Here is a 20,298-nt window from a genome sequence, read left to right as displayed (position 1 = left end):
TTCAGATGCGATTCTAAACATTTTGACATATAAAACTTACCCGCAGCTTGAAAAAGAACGCAGAAACATGCAAGTCCGGGAAAAACAATAGAAAACCAGCGGTAGATCACTTCAGATAACAGGATTATACCGCTTGACCCCTTGTAGATAACATATGAATAGCTTTCAATTGTCATATAACTTTCAATGTTGATTAAAATGTTATAAAACTAACATGTATTTATTTTCTCTAGCAAATGAACAAAAAACATTTTAGCCTGAAAAAATATTGAAAATTGCCAAAATAACAGCGATTTTCCTTCGCCGTGTAAAATTTCTGAAATGTCAGTTAACATGTTTAGACTGTGAAGCCTTATTTATTATTTATTTATTATTTATTAGATATTTTGTCTATTTTTCAATGTCATAAAAGGAAGTATTTTATTGAAACTTGATAGAATAAATAGATCGATTTACATACAGGGATATGTATTTTTCTATTGTCACTGAGAATATTATTTACTTACTGAAGTATAAAATGTTCTATTGTATATGCTGATAAGAATGTTTTATTTTTACTAGTTATGCGCCGACTTCTTAGAAACCTGCTGAAAAAATATATCAAACCTTTAATTCACCTTTTATTACGAGTTTATCTTTCCTAATAATTTTTGTGTCATATCTTACATTATTGATTTTATATGTGTTATATTTTTATGTACACAGTCACAGTCAGCCCTGTCATCTACTTGCGCCTGTACACAAACTTTTATTAAGCTTTTTTAAAGAGAAGAAGTCAATTTCTCTCTTTTGGCCTATTTCTCATGACCTCATGAATGTATCCAAGTTTAGCCCGTGTCTTTAAAGTTGTGGCACGTTGGATTTAGGACAGGTTCCGTACTTTTATTTGGAAACAAGTTTTGTGTGTTTATTTTACAAATAATTACTCTGAAAAATCGTTCACATCTTCTTAAAATAGGTAAGTTTATAATTTTAATTTATATTTCGATCTTTTTATGCTTATGTTAAAAATATTGTATTTTGAGAACACGTAAAAAACTCAGTTTTTCATGCAGTTTGTCGATTATGCCAGTCTCTCAATAACAGTATTTTATGTAAATAAGCCATTATTTAACTTACCTTTTTATGGTGTTCCAAAGTCATTAAATGGTTTAGGAATTCTAGGACTTTAAAGAGCATTCTTCAAAGTTACCGAAAACTGATGTTAATCTAAATTAGTATAAAAGGGTCATTAAGCTTTTATGCTTTTCGGCCACAGAAATAGTACATATTGCATCTTGTGAGAGTTGTAGGCGATTCCAAAGGAGTGTGAAGTTTGCTGCGCGAGCATAGCAATCACACAAGTGAATCGCGTATCTTTATAAACTTAATTTGGAGATTTTGTTTCACTTTGTCGGCGTGATATCTAGAGATGGGGAGTGATCGTCAGATGACCGATTTCAGGTAATCTGACGGTCAGTGGAAATTGTGTTGTTACGTGAAAAAAAATTCAAGGAGAAGGAATAAATATGTAAAAGGTGATCGTATCTCATTGCAGTCAACGAATATATCCTCGTAAGCATGGATAATTTTCGAATCTGGAAAACCAATAAGTACATTTTTTTAAAAAGCGAAAACTATGATTTTTGTGAGTTTTCTGATCCAATACATTGTATAAAATTCAGTTTATAGTATTTTCTTGTGATTGGAGAAACTAACCTGTATACATAAGTGCCTGTGTGTATTTAAAAGTTGGCTGGTGTTGTGCCTACGCGAACGTGAGCTGAGCACCAAAAACTAAACCTACCATAAGTGGAAGTAAGTGTTCTATATACTGCACTTTACATAAATATTTTATTTTTTTATCATTAATCGTTTATTTAAATTGTCAAAACTAAATGCATGGTTACTTAAGATAACTACAATTGAACAAATTGGAATTTGGAACTTAAACGTTCAACATTTTGTCATGTAAAATTAAAATTGTTCAAAATTGGATAATTTACAATTAAAATGGTTTGTAGCTGAATAATTGTAAAATATAAAGTCTAAAAATGGTAAATTATATCATTTTAACAAACTGCAAAAGTAATTGGTTTTCATGAAAATAATTCTGAATTGTATACATTTGGTTTATAATTTAAACGCTTAAAATTATAGTTTAATATTCTCTCTTCTTTACAATTAGATAAATTGTTCAAAATTAAACAATTTGCAAATGCAAACCTTAATAATTAAAGCAAAATTAAAGTTTAAATAGCTCAAGGTTTTACATTTTTAGTTTTGAATTTGTAGTAGTAAAAGTGTTTTTTGAGAGCCTTGAAACAAAGTATTCAGTTTGGAAGGTTTTTTTGCCTTGTTATTGTATAATTTGCAGTATTTTTTGTTTAGGTCTATTTTTCTAAATATTTCATGTTTTTGAAAAATTGAAAATAAAACTCTTTGAAATTCGAAACCATTAGAGTGAACTTTCGGGCCTATCAATTTTTAAATTTTGAATTGAAAAGAGAAGCTGCACTTCTAAACTGTACTTTTAAATGACGTTATCAAAATTGTTAGAAAATTCTAATTTTAACCTTTCTGTTCTTCAAATTTCTGATAAAGTTTTCTTTTGAGAAAACATCTAACAGTTGATGTTTTAGCTAAAAAGAGACAAACATTCAACCAAAAAAATGACTTTTAATAAAGTTCATTAATTTTTAGAAAAATAATTATATTTTTAGCTAAAAATATGAATTTTCAACCAATAAGATTAATTTTATAATAAAAAGGGAAATTATTAGTAAAAAATTAACTTTGAATCAAAGAAAAAACACTAACTTTCACTCAGAGATAAATTTTCAAGTCGTGATGAATATTCAAACAAAAAATTGTTTGATCAAAAACCCGAAGCCCCTATCGAAAAAATCGAAGCCCCTCCCTCCCCGAAAAAAATCCTGGCTACGCCGCTGTGTGCATGTGTGTGTAATGATATTTTTGTGCTTTCTTTCTACATTTTTTTTCTTCGCCATTATTGATAGAGAAAAAATATTCAATCTCTTTCTTTTAGTTAGATTTATACTTTCCTGAAAGAAACATCATAAATTCTATAAACTTGTGTCTTAAGGGCATGAGATACTTAGGAAATTGTCGATTTATATTGCTAACAACGTGTGTACATTTGGAGGTTATGTATGTTACAATTCTCCTGTGCGTTACTTCCAAACTACACAATATTTTTGGCCGAAAACTTTTGACTTGCAAATAAACATAGTAACTAATCTCCCGGAACTAACCCTTTTTGCAGGCAATCAAAAAAGTTTATTTCATAAATAATTTCCAGATTATCGGAAAGGCAGAGATGAAAAACGACGTAACCTCAAAACAATACATATGCATAAAATTTTTATTTAGCACAATAAATTTTTTTTGTTATTATCCCTCAAAAAAGAGTCCGGAGACGTCCGTTATGATATTTTATAGCATCTCCGAATTCAGTTTTTAAAAATTTTAATTTTTGTGGAAAAAAAGCCTAGGAAACTGTAAGTATCACATGCCCTTAATTCCAAATTATTTGTGTAGGTTATGCCTCACTCAAATCACGCACATTGAAGAAATTGTCTGTTTGACGAGATTAACAGCCTGCAATTACACAATACATTGTTCCGTTTTTTTCCATCATAAATTGGTCAGTAAAAACTTTCCAATATTTCCTCGTAAGATGATTTTCACTTTTTCCAAAATGTCCGGTCAGACAGTCCGATGACAGGAAATTGGTTAGAAGACCGAAGCAGTCGGCGTCATTGGACGTCACTCCCCATCTCTAACTTTTCCAACTAGCGAGGATAGTCAAGTTTGCTCAATGGGCGCATCATCTATAGAAGAATCGACAACATCGTTGTCTCACAACGAGTCTCCGAACTTGCATTTGCTGTGCGGGTTTTAGACTCAGTAATATTTTTGTTATTTTGTAGCTCACATAAAAAAGTAACGGTCGTTATTTTTGTTATAAAGTTCATATGTATAAAACTTTAAAAAATGTTCCTAACATAATCAATTTTGATATTGATAAATGTTCTTCACAGTAGGGAGACCGCCCTAAAGTAGATTCTGAGAATGCAATAGATAATCAGAAATTATAACCACAATTACAAGCAAAACAATCAATTTTAATTTAATTGCACATATCGTATCTTATCTATTAATTGCAACAATTAATTATTTTGCATACAGAAGTATTTTCGATTAATGATTATCCACTTTATGATCATCATCTACTGTAGGGTAGTCTCCTCTACTTTGTTTAAACATTTATGTACCTTGATGACGTATTGTACATGAAAAATACGTTAAAAAAGTGAAATAAGCGTTAAATAAAGCTAATCATAATATAAGCATTCAAAAAGATAAAAAAAAGTATTAGACTGATAAGAAGTTGCAAAATTAAAAATATTATTTACTTGGCAACATGAATTAATTGATACAAAGAGAAGAGGAAACATATTTTTTTAAATTTCGTGTTGGTGATTTATAAGCAGAAAGAGGTTAGGTAAGGTTTTCTCTTAGCGGTGACAAATTTCAATTGCTGCTTTTGGCAGCTGTATCAGTTTTTCTGCAATGGTAAAATAGATTACGCTTTTAGCTGCAGTTTTTAATCAAATGTGGCCCGTCTTAGGAATAATGCATCTTCTGAGTCTTTTTAATTACGTTTTTATACCACATACAAATGAATAAGAAACACGTACTAGTTTGAAAGCTTAGAAATGTATCTACACGAAATAACGATTACTCACATCTTACAATTTAATATCACCACAATATATTGAATTCTTACTTATTCAATGAATATAATATGCTAATATACAAATATTACGAGGGCCCTTCTTAGGTGCCTTTTGTCTTAATTCTTCCACTTTATATTATAAAAAGAGACCAACGTTCTTGGACTTTATAGCTATCTCTCGTTATCACGTGGTGGAGGTATTTACTTCGTAATTCACTTCAACAATTTGAGCACAGTCCAGATACAGGTAGTTAGTAAATACAAATTTAAAAAATAATATTATCGAAACGTCTCTGTTTTCTAGGATTCCTTTTGTTCCATTCAAAAACCTGTTTTATTTGAACTAATATTTGTATATTTTTTAATTTATAATAAAATAATCAAATATTAAGAGACTAATTAATAAACATAAGAAATTCAAACATTTGAAATACGTTCAATGTAGAAAACTTCGAAGTTTCCAAATTTTCTACTCATGCAGGTCGGTTTCGAAAATTCAGAATCCGCTTTCTTAAAAAAGTTTCACTAAAGCATTCGTTCAATCGTTTCTTCTTTTCTGGTTATTTTTCTGAAAAAGTCACCCATATTCCCGTTTTTGGAGCATTATACGTTTACTGTAAAGCCTCGAGTCTAGACCAGACACTAGAATTCTTTTGGAAATTATGATTTTCGGCAATGTAAATACTCATTTATCTTTTATTTCGCTGACAGAATAAAAGATTAGAAGTAGTATATGAGCACAGTTGTAGAAAGAACGCTTGGAGTGTTATTACATATTTACACTCTTATTCGAAAGGAATCTGTACAATTTTTCATAGGCTTTATTGTTTCAAACTTGATAAAGAAATTCGGATTCTGTTTTGAGTGTTAAGACTTATTAAAAGGAGGAATAACTGAATATATGGTTGAAGATATTTTAACAGAACCAATTCGACGTGAAATTCGAACATTTGTTATTCATAAATACGTTGTTAATGTTTTTAGGTTGTTTTTTTTTCAATATTTCATACTTCCTGTACATATTTGATTTGCAAAAGGGTACAGTTGAACGCGATAGGTTCAATCTTCCTTGTGTTGTTTTAGCTTTATTGCTCTTGAACGTGGTTAATTTCTCCCGCTTTGTGCCATATGAAGATGAAAATAGAATCTTCTTGTAACACGAGCTGATGCCTGATATAGCGCTTCCTTCCTTGTGCCTATTTTTGACCTGAGAAGCCGTCAAGTCAGACTACGGTGCGACCAATCTTCAACTGCACCTTTCTCATATAATCTTACTTTCTTTTGCAGCAAGCAACATTTATATAGGATCAATGTTTCTCATGTAAAGGTGCACTATAAAATATTCCCTTCTGAATGATTGAATATAAAACGTCAGTAATTCCTAGTGTAAAAATACGAAGTATTATGTAAAAATAGCTCTGAACAGTGCAATACCGTACACCCAGAAAAAGTTTTGTTGAATCAAAGAAATTCTAGTATTGATATATGGTCAAAGAAACATTTGTTTGATTTAAAGAAATTTTTTGTTAACTTTTTTCATTATATTTAATGAAATATTTAGTTAATTTTAAACAGAAAATTTCTTTAAATCAAAGAAATATGATTTTTGATTTGACCTTTACATTTATTTAAATGAAATAACTGTTTTGGTTGAAAAAAGAGAACAGGTTAGTTTAAAATAAATATGGATTTTATTTGAATCCAATAATAATAACCTGAGGAAAATAGTTCATTTTAATATTTTCTGTGTGTAAATGAATTCTATTCTTCCTTAATTTACAATTCCTCATGAAGATTTAAAGTAAAAAGATAAATTGTGACGAAATTGTGCACAGAAGTAACCAAAATTTACATAAAAACGAGGTTAGGTCATGCTGTACAAAAGTATCCATTTACAAGGTAGAAAGCTGCTATGCTTTCTGCAAATCCCTACGATGGAAGGATGTCGCGCACTTCTTTAACACATATTTTAGCCATTTACATTCTTACCAAGAGCCGTCGCTTCCGCATGTTTGCAAAAATTTGACAACGCGTGTTCCGAAATACGTGTTAATGTAAAATAATCAAAGTGATTTTTTCTGCGCAATATCATGGCGCATTGGTAATGTGGATTAAGAAAATCTTTCTTCGATTCAAAGAAATAACTTGCTTATTTCAAATTACTGACTCTAAAGAAATTATTTCTTTCATTTTTTCTAGTAACTTTTTTGAATCAAAAGAATTTTTTTTTAAATGAAACAAATCATTTAAACAAGTAATTTCTTTAAATTAAAGAAATTACGTGACGTCATTTATTAAAATCAAATAAATTTTCTATTAATATACAAATATTTTTATGTTGAATCAAAAGAACCTAGTAAAAAAAATGTTTTTTTTTTTTAATTTAATAAGAACTTTTTCTGGGTGTACGTAGATAGCCTGCTGTTTTTCATGCCTCGAGTAAAATTATGACTTAATGATTGTGAATTTTCGTGCAAAAATTGGACGTAGTCCAACGCGTCCCCCAATAGCTGGGAAGTAACACCCTGCACTACTGCTCCCAGCGTGTTATCCCTCACATCAGTGCCTTTCTCATGGTACATGTCGCCTCGGATGAGTGAGAGGGTATATCTGAGATCTTACGATTAATATCCACAAAATGATGAATCTTACTGGAAAATGGTTAAAAGAAATTTTGTAGGATTTTTCAAAAGCTATAATTTCTCTTTGAGGCTTCGTTTTGTATTTTGTGTGGCTTGATTAGAAAATTTCGGACAATTCTAATACTTTCTCAATCATAAATGATGAGAATGTAATAAATGATTACCAATTTGTATCTCTTTTTTTGATGAACAACTTTTTTCTATCAATTTTTTCTTGTACCCTTTGTCGTTTTCCCACAAATTTTTTATTTTTATTTTAAATATCATTTTATGATTTAAACCAAAACTACGTGTCCTATCAAAAAGTGATTTATAAGAAATCTGTAGCTCTTTTTCGGGTAAACAGTTTTGGTTAAATAATTCTTTTTTTCGTAGCTTGTGTCGTTTTTCCACAATTTTTTTTTTTGTTTTCAATGTTATTTTTCACGAATAAAACAAAAACTACATGTCCTGTGAAGAAGTGAGTATTAAAAAATTTGTAATTCTTTTTTGGGATCACAATTTTTGTTTATTCATATCTTTCCGCATCTTGTATAGTTTGACTACAAAATGGATTTTTTTATTTTTCATTATTTTTTGTGTAATAAAATTGAGAATTTTCGGTTTTTTAAGAAAATCCAACAAGTTTTTATGATTATCTTTTAGGGCTTTCAAAAAACAATGTTTTTCTTCTCTTGATTTTTTTCCATATCGTTCGCTGTTTGGCTTAAAATTTTGATTTTAGATTGATTTTTTAAATCTTATAAATGCTATAACTCTAAAAAATGCTTTTGCTTTTGAAGTTACATGAATAGTCGTACATAAAAGGACAGAATGCATGGGAAAATGTTTTCCGATGGATTTGGTTATAAATTGGTAATTTTGTGGGTTATAAGGGCCCAATGAAATATCCATGACAACATTTTCAAAAAAATGGACCCTGTTTTAGAACCGATGCTTGATTTTCATGTATTTTGTTGAAAATTCGTCTTTTTAATAAAGAATTAATTTTGCTCAGATTCAGGATCGTCTTATAAAGAAATTATTGTTCCATTTTTCATACTTTGAACTAAAATTAAATTTATAAAGTCACTAATTAATGTTTATTTACTGCTCATTAACGTAGAATGATTATCAAAAATTAAAATTTCAAACGCTTTAATTATTTTATCTTGAAATTAAAATAAACCTATTTTGCTAAGAATATATATATATATATATATACAACAATGGTTATTGTTAACTTTTTTAATGTTTTTGTGATTAAGAAAAAGATTTAAAATATCTTTCCAAATTTTGGAAGTTACGCCGTATTGAATTTTAGGGTTGAATTTTTTTAAATTATCGACATTCCATGAACCGATAATTGACTTTTAATGAAATTTTGAAGTATTAGGGATGAAATTATACTTCTTCAAACTATAAAACTATAAAAATTTAAATGTAAAATTTCAAAAGATTGCCCGTAATAAGTCCAAACAATTTTTGATCCAATCTTTCGTGATATACTCCTATTTTAATATGTTTTTTAAATTGGGATGTACAGATTCCTTATATAATTACCTTTTCATAAAATAGTCAGTGTCGCTAAAATTTTTGACTTGCAGTGATAATTGTTATAAACAAATGCTATTAACAAACCGCTAAACATGATAGAGTTCTCATTTGCAAAGGATATTTCGGCAACAAAATGATTTCCTTTTATCGACCATGTGATACTTGTTCATAAAAATATGCCTCCCGATATTATTTGTTAATTTTAGAAACTTGAAAGATAACTCCTCGGGAAAATCCTTGCTATAAAAACGCCGCATCCCCAAAAAAGCCGACCCTGGTATTCTCTTGCCACCATTATTTCTTCTTTCCTCGAAAAATTTTATATAAGAAAAATTAAAACACACGTATTTATTTTTGAATCATTTTAATTCTAAGGGGTAAGCATTTTAAAATACATAAATTTGAAACAGTTCTTGAACCAAAATACATCTGATTTTTAGAAATTTGAGAGGCTTACCCTCTGAGATAATACTTTTTGGAAAAGAAGTTCCCTTTCTTTCAGTTATACCAGCTTGAAAAAAATTCTTGAGAAATTCTGTAATACATTTTCTATAGTTTAAAACTTTTGTTTAAGTATTTCTATTTTGTAAAATAAATTAAATGTATTTATAGGCCAATTAATTATTTTGTTTAAAAAATTTATTTTTTAACATTTCTATAACTCCTTTCATATCACTATTTTGAATTTGAGTGCTCACAGGTACTAACTGAAAATAGTAATTTTTTTCTTTTTTTATAAGAAAATTATACATGTTTTAAGCCTCATATTCTGTTCTAATTTTTGGGCCATCAAAAGACCAAAAAATTGCGGGTAACTTTTTTTTAAGAAGATGGTACGGGGTAGTACTTTTAGAAAACAAAATTACTTTAAAGCGTACATTTCATAATAATTATAAACATAGGCGTTTTAAAGATCTTACCCTGTAGAATTGTAGCTTTTATGGGAGAAAAATATGTAATACTTTTTTATTTTATTCTAAAAATAATTGTACATGCTTTATACGAAAATTCTTTTATTTCTCCAACATTGAGATTGTTCTTAAAATAAGTTTACCTTCATACTCGTATATGTATATGTAGTTATATACATTCTAAAACAGGCCCCCTCTAAATACCTTTTTTTGAAAACAATTTTACATTATACTATATAAAATCATTTTTTCTACTATAAAAAACTGACGAGTACCCCACCTCGTTCGAAACGTCTGTTGACTTGTAAAAATCGAACATCTTATTTCTAGAACTTAAAGGCAATTTTAACACCAAAGAAAGAAGAGTAAAAACAATATTTATGGGAACAGCTTATGCTTATGAATAGCTTATTCATGATATAACAATTGATTAAAGTTCTTATTTTATATATTTTTATGCTGTTATACAAAATATGCATACAAAAATTGTTTTTGAGAACTACTGATACCTTAGCCGTGTTTCGTGAAAAATGTGACCAGATTGACGTAAATCCGATAAAGATCAAACATAGTTTTTAAAAAATCGAGTTTGAGCATTAAATTAAAGGTAGTAAATAAAAACATAGTATATTGGCGTGGATAAAATAAGAATTCTATAAACTGTAAGATCAAAATACGAGAAACGTGATATCTAACTTTAGAAGCATACCTATTAACTTATATTTCAATAGATTTTATTCCATGAAAGTGTGATGATTTGTAATGAACATAATAAATAATCTCATCTGAATAGCTCAATTTAAATCAGTTATTATTTTATAATTCAAGACTTCTTCTTCGTTTCAATTACTGATTTTTTTTGTTTGCAGGATTGTTTCTCTGCTCAAATCCTGGATGTAATATTTACAAGCTTCCTGTGAAAACGTCTAATTTTCCGCGATCGAGGAGGAACAGTTGTTTTTCTTCTATACATCCGGAATAAACAAATTTGTTTTCTTCAAAATCTCCTTGAGATTCGACAAGTTAAAATTAGACTCAGACTCTTTCTACAAATACTTCAGATTTGGTAAATCCTCCGTTCATTTATTTCTTCTCGCCTTTGAGGTGGATGTATTCGCTCTCAGTTTCAGTAGAAGACTATTTCGGTTCACCGAAAGTGAGTGTGTCAAAGGGCAAGGCTAGTACAAAGAAGTTAACTGGGAGCTATGCCAGTTGGCTTGTGACTACGGTGCGCGCAAGGCATGAGGTTGAATGAGACTTAGTTCATCTCTAGTTCGGTAAACGACCTGTAGTTACTTCTTTTAAAGAGTAGTGTTTTGTTAAAGAAAAACTTTAAAGCAGTACTTTTTGTGTACAATGGAATGTCAAAATTCAGACAGTGCTATTCCGGAAGGCGTAAAAAAATGTGCTGCCGTTCTAAAGATGGTTGATACTGATTCGGAAAAGTTCGCCGCTTTGTTTATGGTGACAAAGTTAGTTCCTGGAAAAGATTGTTCTCCAGCAGCAAAGAAGATGCTTTTCGAAGCGATCGGTGCTAAATTTTTGAGGAAGTTGCTTTCTAGTAACGATGTCCCCGTTGACTGTCCACCTCAAGTCTACAAATCTGTTGCTTTGTCAATTCTTTCCGCTTTCTGCAGAGAACCTGAATTAGCCGGACATCCTGACATGATTGGGCATATACCTCTCCTTCTACAAATCGTGTCTCAGGCGGATGAGGAGGCTCCGGACGATACTTTGATCATAGTCAGCGAGGCTTACATCTGCTTACAATGTATTGCTCAACAACCAGCTGGTCAAAAAGCACTGTTGGAGCAAAAGGCGATAGCAAAGATGTGCGACATATATGCAGAGAAGAGCTTCAAAACTGACGAAGCCCTGAACATTCTTGTGACCCTTGTCAATAGATTCGGACCACAGGCTTGGGACGCGGTCAACACAGCTCCGTTTCATACGATTCTTAACAAAATCGCTCTCGATTTTGAAACTGACATATCTGAAAGAAAATTTGAACTTTGTTCCATTTTACATGGACTATTAGCTTCCTGTCAAAAGGATTTGATCGCTTCGACATCAAAAGAGCAATCCTGGCCTGAGAGTATCCGAAAATGCCTCTCGGAAATTCTTCGGTCTAAAATTGGAAAGACTCAACGAGACCCTGCATTGAAACTGTCTGCGGTAATGCTGGATATCCTAGGAGTCGATTGGGCTGTCGCGTACGATGAAAAAGAAAAACTCTACATCCTTCCTTTAATTCAACTTGCAGCAATTGAAGTACGCTTGCAACTAGAGGGAAAGCAACTGAAGACCGTTGTGAAAAATGCGGATTTACTCGTCGCTTGCTTCACGGTATTGGAGATTTCCTTGAACTACATCACAAATGATCAACTGGATTTGGAGCAGAATGAAAAGCAATCCATGTACACCTCTTTAAAGGCTGTTTTTTCAGCGGTACTTGGTTTGTTAGCTGCTGTGTCGAAAATGAAGGAACTTAAGGATGTCCAGGAGCGTGTCTTCGTGTGTGCAATGATCAGAGTCCTGGCTGCGTGGCTTGCCCAGGAAACGTCCTCTATGCGTACTCAAGTTTACGCTGTTTTACCCTTCGTACTGACAGTTGCAAATGATACCTTTTATGTACATAGGAATAGGAAACTTGCGGAAAAGGCAAAGTCGGGAGCAAAGCTAAACGAAGGGACATTTTCCGAAGAACCCGTGAATTATGATCCTATCAGTGAGGTGGATGTTCTAAGGCTCATGCTACCTGCTCTCTGTTACCTGGCAGTGGAAGAGGATGCGAGAAAAATATTGCTCAAGCATAATCAAGAGGAAGTACTATTTGAGTGCATGTCATATCATTGGACTATTGTTCACTACAAGAAGCCACCGGTACCGAGGTCAGAACGGTTAAAGGCACTTAAGGAACCGGAGAAAGAATTGGAACCTTACGTTCTGGAGGAAATGAAGGATTCGAGGACGGCGATGATCTCGATTTGTAATATACTTATGAACATAACCGTATTGGAAGCAAAACTAGTCGAAGAATCTGCGACTTTCGTCTCCCTGCTTAAATTTATTTTCAACAACTTACCAGAGTTGAAACAAATCCCGGAGAATCTCGTACTTCACGGACACATGGCTGTTTTGGGACTTCTGCTATTGAAACAGCAAGCGAAGCGAGTTAAGAAGAACGATTTCTCCATTTGCCGATACATCCAAGCCACGATTCGATTTCTTTGGGATGCCTATATTGTAGACGAGAGTAACGATCCGCAGGAACTGGTCGTAGCGATGTCGTATAAGGAACACTGGATGGAAATCATGGAACTATGGTTTCTAGGAATGCAGACGATGGCTGGAGTGTTGCAGATGGTTCCCTGGCTCTCAGAATTCGCAATAGAGTCGGGTTGGGCGGAAGGGATCATTGAGACCTTGAAAAAGGTCAAAATCGGAGGCTTGCAACCCAACGTTAAGTCCGCCTATGAGGATCTGCTTTGTCACTTGGTTAAGGCAGATCAGGGCGTTGCTGCGGTATTGAAAAAGTGCGGCGCATTGACGGTTTGCAGAAATCATCGTATGATGGAATTAGGCAAACACCTCTTTGGAGACTAGAAGCTTTTCATGTTTACATGTCATTAGTATTACATTACGGATTAGAATCAGTAGTTTTTTTCAAGAATGCTATTAAACAAAAAATTATTAGGTAACAAAATTTATTTCAGTTTAAAGAGCATTTTTTCAAGTGTATCGAATTTCCAGCGACACTAACTTTATTGGAGATAACACATAGTGCTTCTGTATCAAAACGGTTATGCGCGATTAGTTTTCTACGCGAAACAGTTAGTACATGTTCGATTGAGTTGAGATTAATTTGAAATATTTAGAATTATTCCATATTTTCAATTTTTCAATATTAAAATGGAGAATATTTAATATTTCTGAAATTAAGTGCAAGTGAGTAATTAACTTAAACATGTTTCTAAATTATTCCTTCCAATACTGAAAATATAAGTGTAATCATTATTTTGTAATTGAATTAATGATCATAGGAATAATTAGGTGTATGTGGGAGTAATTATTTTTTTTTAGAAGAAATCGAAAGATTCTACTGCTTTCATTTATATGTTCTTTTCATGAATCTGTCAGAATTCTGAAAATTCGTTTTTAATCATTTATTATTTTCTACATTTTTTCTTAATATCCGCGAAACTGGTGATTTAAAATATTTTAAATATTAAATACAGTGAGACACTGAGAAAGGCTTGTCAAATAATTTGTATTTCTTGAGCACATTAAAATATTTTATATTTTAGTGTATATCCCAGGGGGTGATTCACTATTAAATTCGAGTGTACATCTGTTTCTTAATTCACCCTCAATTCTTACAAATTTTGTTGAGTTTTTGGAATTTGTTTGAATTATTTTAAATTTACATGGAATTCAGATATATTTGTACCGACTTGGATGGATTCGGTAGTATACAGGGGAATATTTCAATAAAAAGAAACTATAGAAACGTTTGTGCCATTAAAAAATGTTTTTTCTTAACTAAATATGAATTAGATCAAAATGACTATTTGAAAAGCAAAAAGTCAGTAATTTTTATGAATTCACCCAGTTTAACTGGTTTGAATTTTTTCATTATTATTCATCAGATTTTCATAGAATTATCCAAATGTTTTGTTCAAGTTTTGTGGTTTTACTTCAATTTTTGGTAAGTCGTAGAATGTTTTGAATTTCGTTTCCTTGTAGATCGAGGTTTGTAATGACGTCCATTTCTAAATATACTTTTTTTGAAATATGTGTACGTCCAAGTAAAAAGAGTCCAGTTTGTCGATTTCATTTTAAGAGTTCTGAGCTTTTCTGTCACTTTGCGTTTGAAGAATAAATCGCTCATTGGTGTTTACGAAACCCACCAAATTTAAATCGTTTTTCTCGTAAAGCGGTTTTTTGAAGTTATAACATCAAAAATGTCCCAGTGCATCGATTTTCAGTCTAGAAAAATCGTTCTGTTCATCGACTTTCGGAAATTTATCTAGCTATATGTTCCTATACGTAACTTCATACCGTCAACCTTATTCTTTTTCATATGATCGTACACATATCTTATATATGCTTGGACCCCTGGAGCAAACAATACATTGATTGACATATTTGCGATCTTTCCATGACCTACCAGTATCTGTTTGAAAATTATAAAAAACAAATCTTATTTTGTTCATATGAGAAAAACTTGTTTATTAGTTAAAAAGGCTATTTATGCCTTAAAAAGGCAGTTTACGTATTTTTTGTGTGTCAGGGACAAATCGGTTGAACAAACATTTGTTTGTATTATACCTTGTTTTGAAGTTTCTTTGATCTGGAAGTTAATAAGAAAAATTAAAAAATATCTAACTTCACAGATTGATCATTACGTTTGCGCCAATCTTAGTTTTCCAAATATTAATTTTTGTATGCCCATGAGGAAGCAAAATACTTATGAAATGAACACAAGTAAATACATCCATAGTGAAAATATACACACATAGTACTTGACACCCGTATTTGCGAATTTTCTGGATTGTTTTTTAATGTTCTAAGTTCATTTAAATTGTATTGACCATTGTAACCTTAATTTAATTTTAGAAAGTTATTTGAATTTTCTTAAATTTTTACGAATTCACTGGAATTTGTTTAATTCTTTTGAGTTGAATGGAATTACTTTGAATACTCTTGAAGTATTTTAAATCCACTTGAAGTCTTCTGAATTTACTTGAAGTTCCTTCGAAACCAGTTGATTTTTTTTTAATTTACTTGCATTTCCTTTGAATTTACTTAAAACATTTTTTATTTACTACAATTCCCTTGAATTTACTTGAATTTTATAAGTTCTTTAAAGTCTTTTAATATTTGGAAGTATCTAAATTCTGTGTATTCATTTGAATTCTTGAATTCAGGTCTAGAGGAGATTCTACAATAGATAATACAATATACAGTGGAAGTACTGTATCAAAACGAAAAAATAATCTCTTTCAGTGCCATATAAGTTAGGGATTAAATTTTTCTATAAATACAGCGTAATTGTCAAAATTTACCGAAAAGTATTTTGTATCAAGAAATTTCGTTTTAATCTCATAAATATATCTAGTTGGGAAGAAATTATTGAAAACGTGTTAAAGGGTTTTTCTAATGTTTCCTAAAAAGTATAAGAATTTAGTCAGTGCTTTAATTTTCTATATTTGAATTAAATTAAAAATTACATAATGTGACAATAACATTGAAAATTACTATATAATATATTCAAATTCAATAAATATTAATTAAACCATCACTGCTTTTTTAATATGCTAAGACGCTTATAAACTGGATGGGAACTACCTTAAGTGTATTTAATTCGATTTTGTAGTCAAACTTTTTATAATAATTATTGTGATTATACATAAAATAATAATGAGTTCAAATTCTGTATGTTTGTGTAGAAATGTGTGCAATGTATTTGATGCTGTGATGTGAAGATGAATGCTCTCAAGTCTTACCGAAGTATGGGTGGACCACTGCTTATTTATAGAATAGGAGATCACTACTTAAAATAGTACAGGCAAGCGACAAAATGTAACAAAACTCTAGGTATTTTCTCTGGGTGAAAGGTATGCTTATGTTGAATACATTTTAAAGGCTTTCAGCATATTTTACAATGTAAATAAATTAATTAATGATTAAATTAAATTAAATATTTTCATTTTACAAGCAGCTTTTTTTACTTATTCAATAGTTAACACATAATTATTTTTTTCTTGCAAGTTGGGTTATTGGAATTCGCATTAAGAAATATATAAAACCCCAATTTCAAAGGGGAAGCTATACATCAACATTGCTGTACATGAGCGTTCTTATTAAAAATAAATTTTATCCAAGAAAAATACATACGAAATTTTCTTATTTGTGAACATCATTTTCGGATGTCAAGTTTTATCTATAAGACACTAAGTGTTCCTAGAAATAACAACAAATGTAGTTGTTTATTCGAGTTTTATTATTTCATTAGTTTAGAAGCGCCTCTACGGCTGTGCTATTTTTACATGTTTTATACAAAAGATTTACGAGTAAACGATAGCACTGGCGGAATCCTAATCTCGTTCTTCTATACTGGCGGCAGAGAGGAATTTTCTTACTCAAAGCTTGTTCTTTTGGGTACTGATTGTTAGTCTGTTTGTAACGAAAGAGACTTTTAAATTAAACGAAATTAATTTTATATATGCATTATATTATTTTATAACCTTTTTCCGACGGACTTCGGCGCTTTTGTTCAGGAAAATTAAAAACGCAATCACTTTTTATCTAATGCTAAATAATTAGCACTGTGTAAGTCTGTTGTTGGCACAGCTGATTTTCTTGTGATTACAGTGAAGAGTCCACCGATGCCACTTCGAGAGTCCAATTAATGGTTCGAGTATTTCAAAGAATCAGTGCATTGTCTAGGTAATCATTAATATGAATTATGTATCTTACTGCCCACTCAAAATTTTGTATCCCTTGAATCTCTTTTAAATTATATATTTCAGGGTGATTCATTTTATAGAGCAAAAAAATTGTTTTCTAATCTGAACACGCGCCCTAGCCTGAGTTATACCCTGTAGAGTAAAAGAATTTTTCAAAACAAACAAAGCTTTTCTGATATTTAATTTTTGTATTTTCTTGATTTTTGGTTGTTTCTATTTTCTCGATGTCATGAAAATGTACGTGTTAAATTTGTATAAACACAGAATTATTCCCTTCAAAATTACCGTCATTTTAATTCATTTAATTACAATAAGTAAGAAGTAGGAAAAAATGATTATTTTCCTAAAAAATGATTTCAAACATTTTCATTAAATTATTTACAGGGATAATAATAATATGAAGGGGCTTAGTTTTGTACGTATACAAATTTAATACTACATTTTCAAGATTTTCAAGATATTCAGATAATAAAAACGACAAAAAATCCATTAATTCAAAGACAAAACTCAAAAAAGGGACATCGAAATCATATCTGACTAAACAAACCTTTTTTTATAAAAAGGTGCTACTTAGGCTAGTGTCCGAGTTCAGATTTGAAAAAATATATTTTTAATTACTCTAATAAATAGGTATATATAATTTTATTTAAAAGATTAGAGAACCGCCGCAGGGTCCCACTGCGAGAAACTGACATCTATGTAAATGGCATGGCTTCAAGTTGAGCCGCGGTAAATTCCATTTATGGTCACTAGGGTGGCTCAAAAACGCTTTTTTTAGAGGGCAATGACCCTCCTCCCCATTTTTTTCCAAATCCAAAAAAATAAATTCCCCAATTCTTTAATTTTTTCTTATTTTAACAGGTGCCGGTTTTGACTTGAAGTTTCCCATGTAAAATGCATGGGGAAAAATCACTTTTTTTTTGTTTTTGTAATAATATAATTTTTTAGGGTTTGAAAAAATGTGATGGGAAAGTATGGCGGCCTGTAGAGAATTATCCAACAAAGAATTTCATGTATTAAACATATGCTTTAACACCCCTACACACACCCACGAGTACCTGAAAACTACCCTTAAACAAAAAATGTTAATTCTTCATAAAGTCGACCTTTTGAGCACTGTATTCTGGTCCTTTTTTACTTAAAATTATTAATATTAGTCTAGTGGAATGTTTATTATCACTGTCTAATTAATTTTTTGTTGTTAAACAAATGGAATTCGTTTAAATAATTTTTTTTCCTTAAAATTATTACTATTAGTCTACTGGAATATTTAATATCATTAGTTCATTAATTTTTAATTGCTTAAACTAATGGAATATGTTCAAATAAATTTTGTTTAATTCGGGTTTTCCCTAAATATTATTACTATTGGTCTATTGGAATATTTATTAACATTAGTTCATTCATTTGTAATTATTTGAACAAATGGAATTTGTTTAAATAATTCCCTTTCGATTTAAAAAAAATAAAAACTATTACTGTTGGTCTAGTGAAATATTTATCAGTAATAATTAATTACTGAATAATAATTAATTTATCAGTAATATTTAAGTAATAATTTTTATTATAAAAAAATGAATGAAACAATGTTGATCAATATTCCGCTGAAGAAATAATACAGTCAAGATCCTTTTATTGCAGGACCCGTTTATCGCAGGACTTGTCTATTGCCAGTTTCGGGACCCGTTTATCGCGTGATACCTTACCCCCACTCTTTATTTTCACATCTCTCGGTAAACCAATCGCTGAGAAGGCGAGACTGGGTTGATTTTAAATTGAAGATTGCAGTACGTGTTTCGACGTTATCTAGCATGCACGCGTGGAAACAATTGCCAGCACACGTCGCTAGTGAGCGGACCAATCAGCTCATTCTACGATAAACGGAACCCATTCATTTAAGAAGCCTTGCAATAAACGGGTCTTGACTGTAATAGTTTTTAATATAAAAATTCTTAAAACAAATTCCATTTGTTTAAACAATTGAAAATTAATGAATTAATGTTAATAAATATTCCACTTGACCAATAGTAATAATTTTTAAGGCAAAAAGCGAACTTTTGACAAAAATTGTTTAACCAATTTTAATAAATATTCTACTTTACTAATAGTAATAAATTTTAGGGGAAAAACGAATTTTCGCAGAAAAAATTATTTAAACAAATTTCATTTCTTTAAATAATAAAAAATTAATTAACCAATGATAATAAATATTCCACTTGACCAATGTCATTAATTCTAAGTAAAAAAAGACGAGAATACAGTGTTCAGAAGGTCGTTTTCATGAAGAATTGTCATTTTTGGTTTTAAGAATAGTTTTCAGGTAATCGAAGGGGTGTGTAGGGGTATCAAACCTGTGGATCTAATACATGCAATTCTTCGTTGGGTAATTCTCTACAGACCCCCATACTTTCCCGTCAAATTTTTTCAAACCCTAAAAAATTATTCCATAAACTCAAAAAAGTGATTTTTCCCCATTCATTTTACATGGGAAACTTGAAGTCAAAACAGGCACCTGTTAAAATAATAAAAAATAAAAAATTAGGGAATTTCTTTTTTCAGATTTGGAAAAAATGGGGGGGGGGGTCGTAGCCCTCTATCATGCAAAAAAATTTTGCCATGCATGTTTGGACCACCCTAATGGTCATGTCTCATGAACGTGAGATGGGCGGCCGCAGGGCAGGATAACGGTCGGCGAAACCCTCGTTTGGCTTAAGGAGTCGGAGCCACCTACAGATGACAGTCTTCTGCATCTATCACGCAAGTGCCGCGGTATATTTTTGGAACGCAAATATGGTTTTAAGGTTACGTACCAGTGATAGTTTCGCACCACCGAGACCACCGTCCACAAGGACAATCCTTAGCAGTGATGTTGTAATTGACCGGGGCCGAGAATTCGACAACGTATATATTTATTTTTTCGAACTCATGGACAACTATCTCAGGTCTTAAGTGGCAATGAAGACTTCTGCATCTATCGCTGGGTACTTCTTGACGTA

General features: G+C 31.0%; 1 protein-coding gene across 3 annotated transcripts in view; it reads left to right on the top strand.

Moving 5' to 3' along the window:
• Positions 1–20,298, top strand: part of LOC117172475 (neurochondrin homolog) — a 67,987-nt gene that overhangs the window by 20,850 nt on the left and 26,839 nt on the right. Inside the window, exons 2-3 of one of the 3 annotated variants that reach the window (XR_004467027.1) lie at positions 10,700–10,896; positions 17,208–17,282. Coding sequence is in view for 1 of the 3 variants with exons in the window: in XM_033360444.1 (XP_033216335.1) it covers positions 11,187–13,436 (2,250 nt within the window). In the remaining 2 variants the exon portion in view is untranslated. Of the gene's footprint in view, positions 1–10,699; positions 17,056–17,207; positions 17,283–20,298 lie in introns of those variants that run through there. The other 2 variants (XR_004467026.1, XM_033360444.1) reach the window with 2 other exon arrangements.

This window comes from Belonocnema kinseyi, chromosome 5 (assembly GCF_010883055.1).
Source record: "Belonocnema kinseyi isolate 2016_QV_RU_SX_M_011 chromosome 5, B_treatae_v1, whole genome shotgun sequence".
Lineage (NCBI taxonomy): Eukaryota > Metazoa > Arthropoda > Insecta > Hymenoptera > Cynipidae > Belonocnema > Belonocnema kinseyi.
The sequence above is the reverse complement of the archived record's forward strand: the minus strand, read 5'-3'. Positions and strand labels throughout refer to the sequence as shown.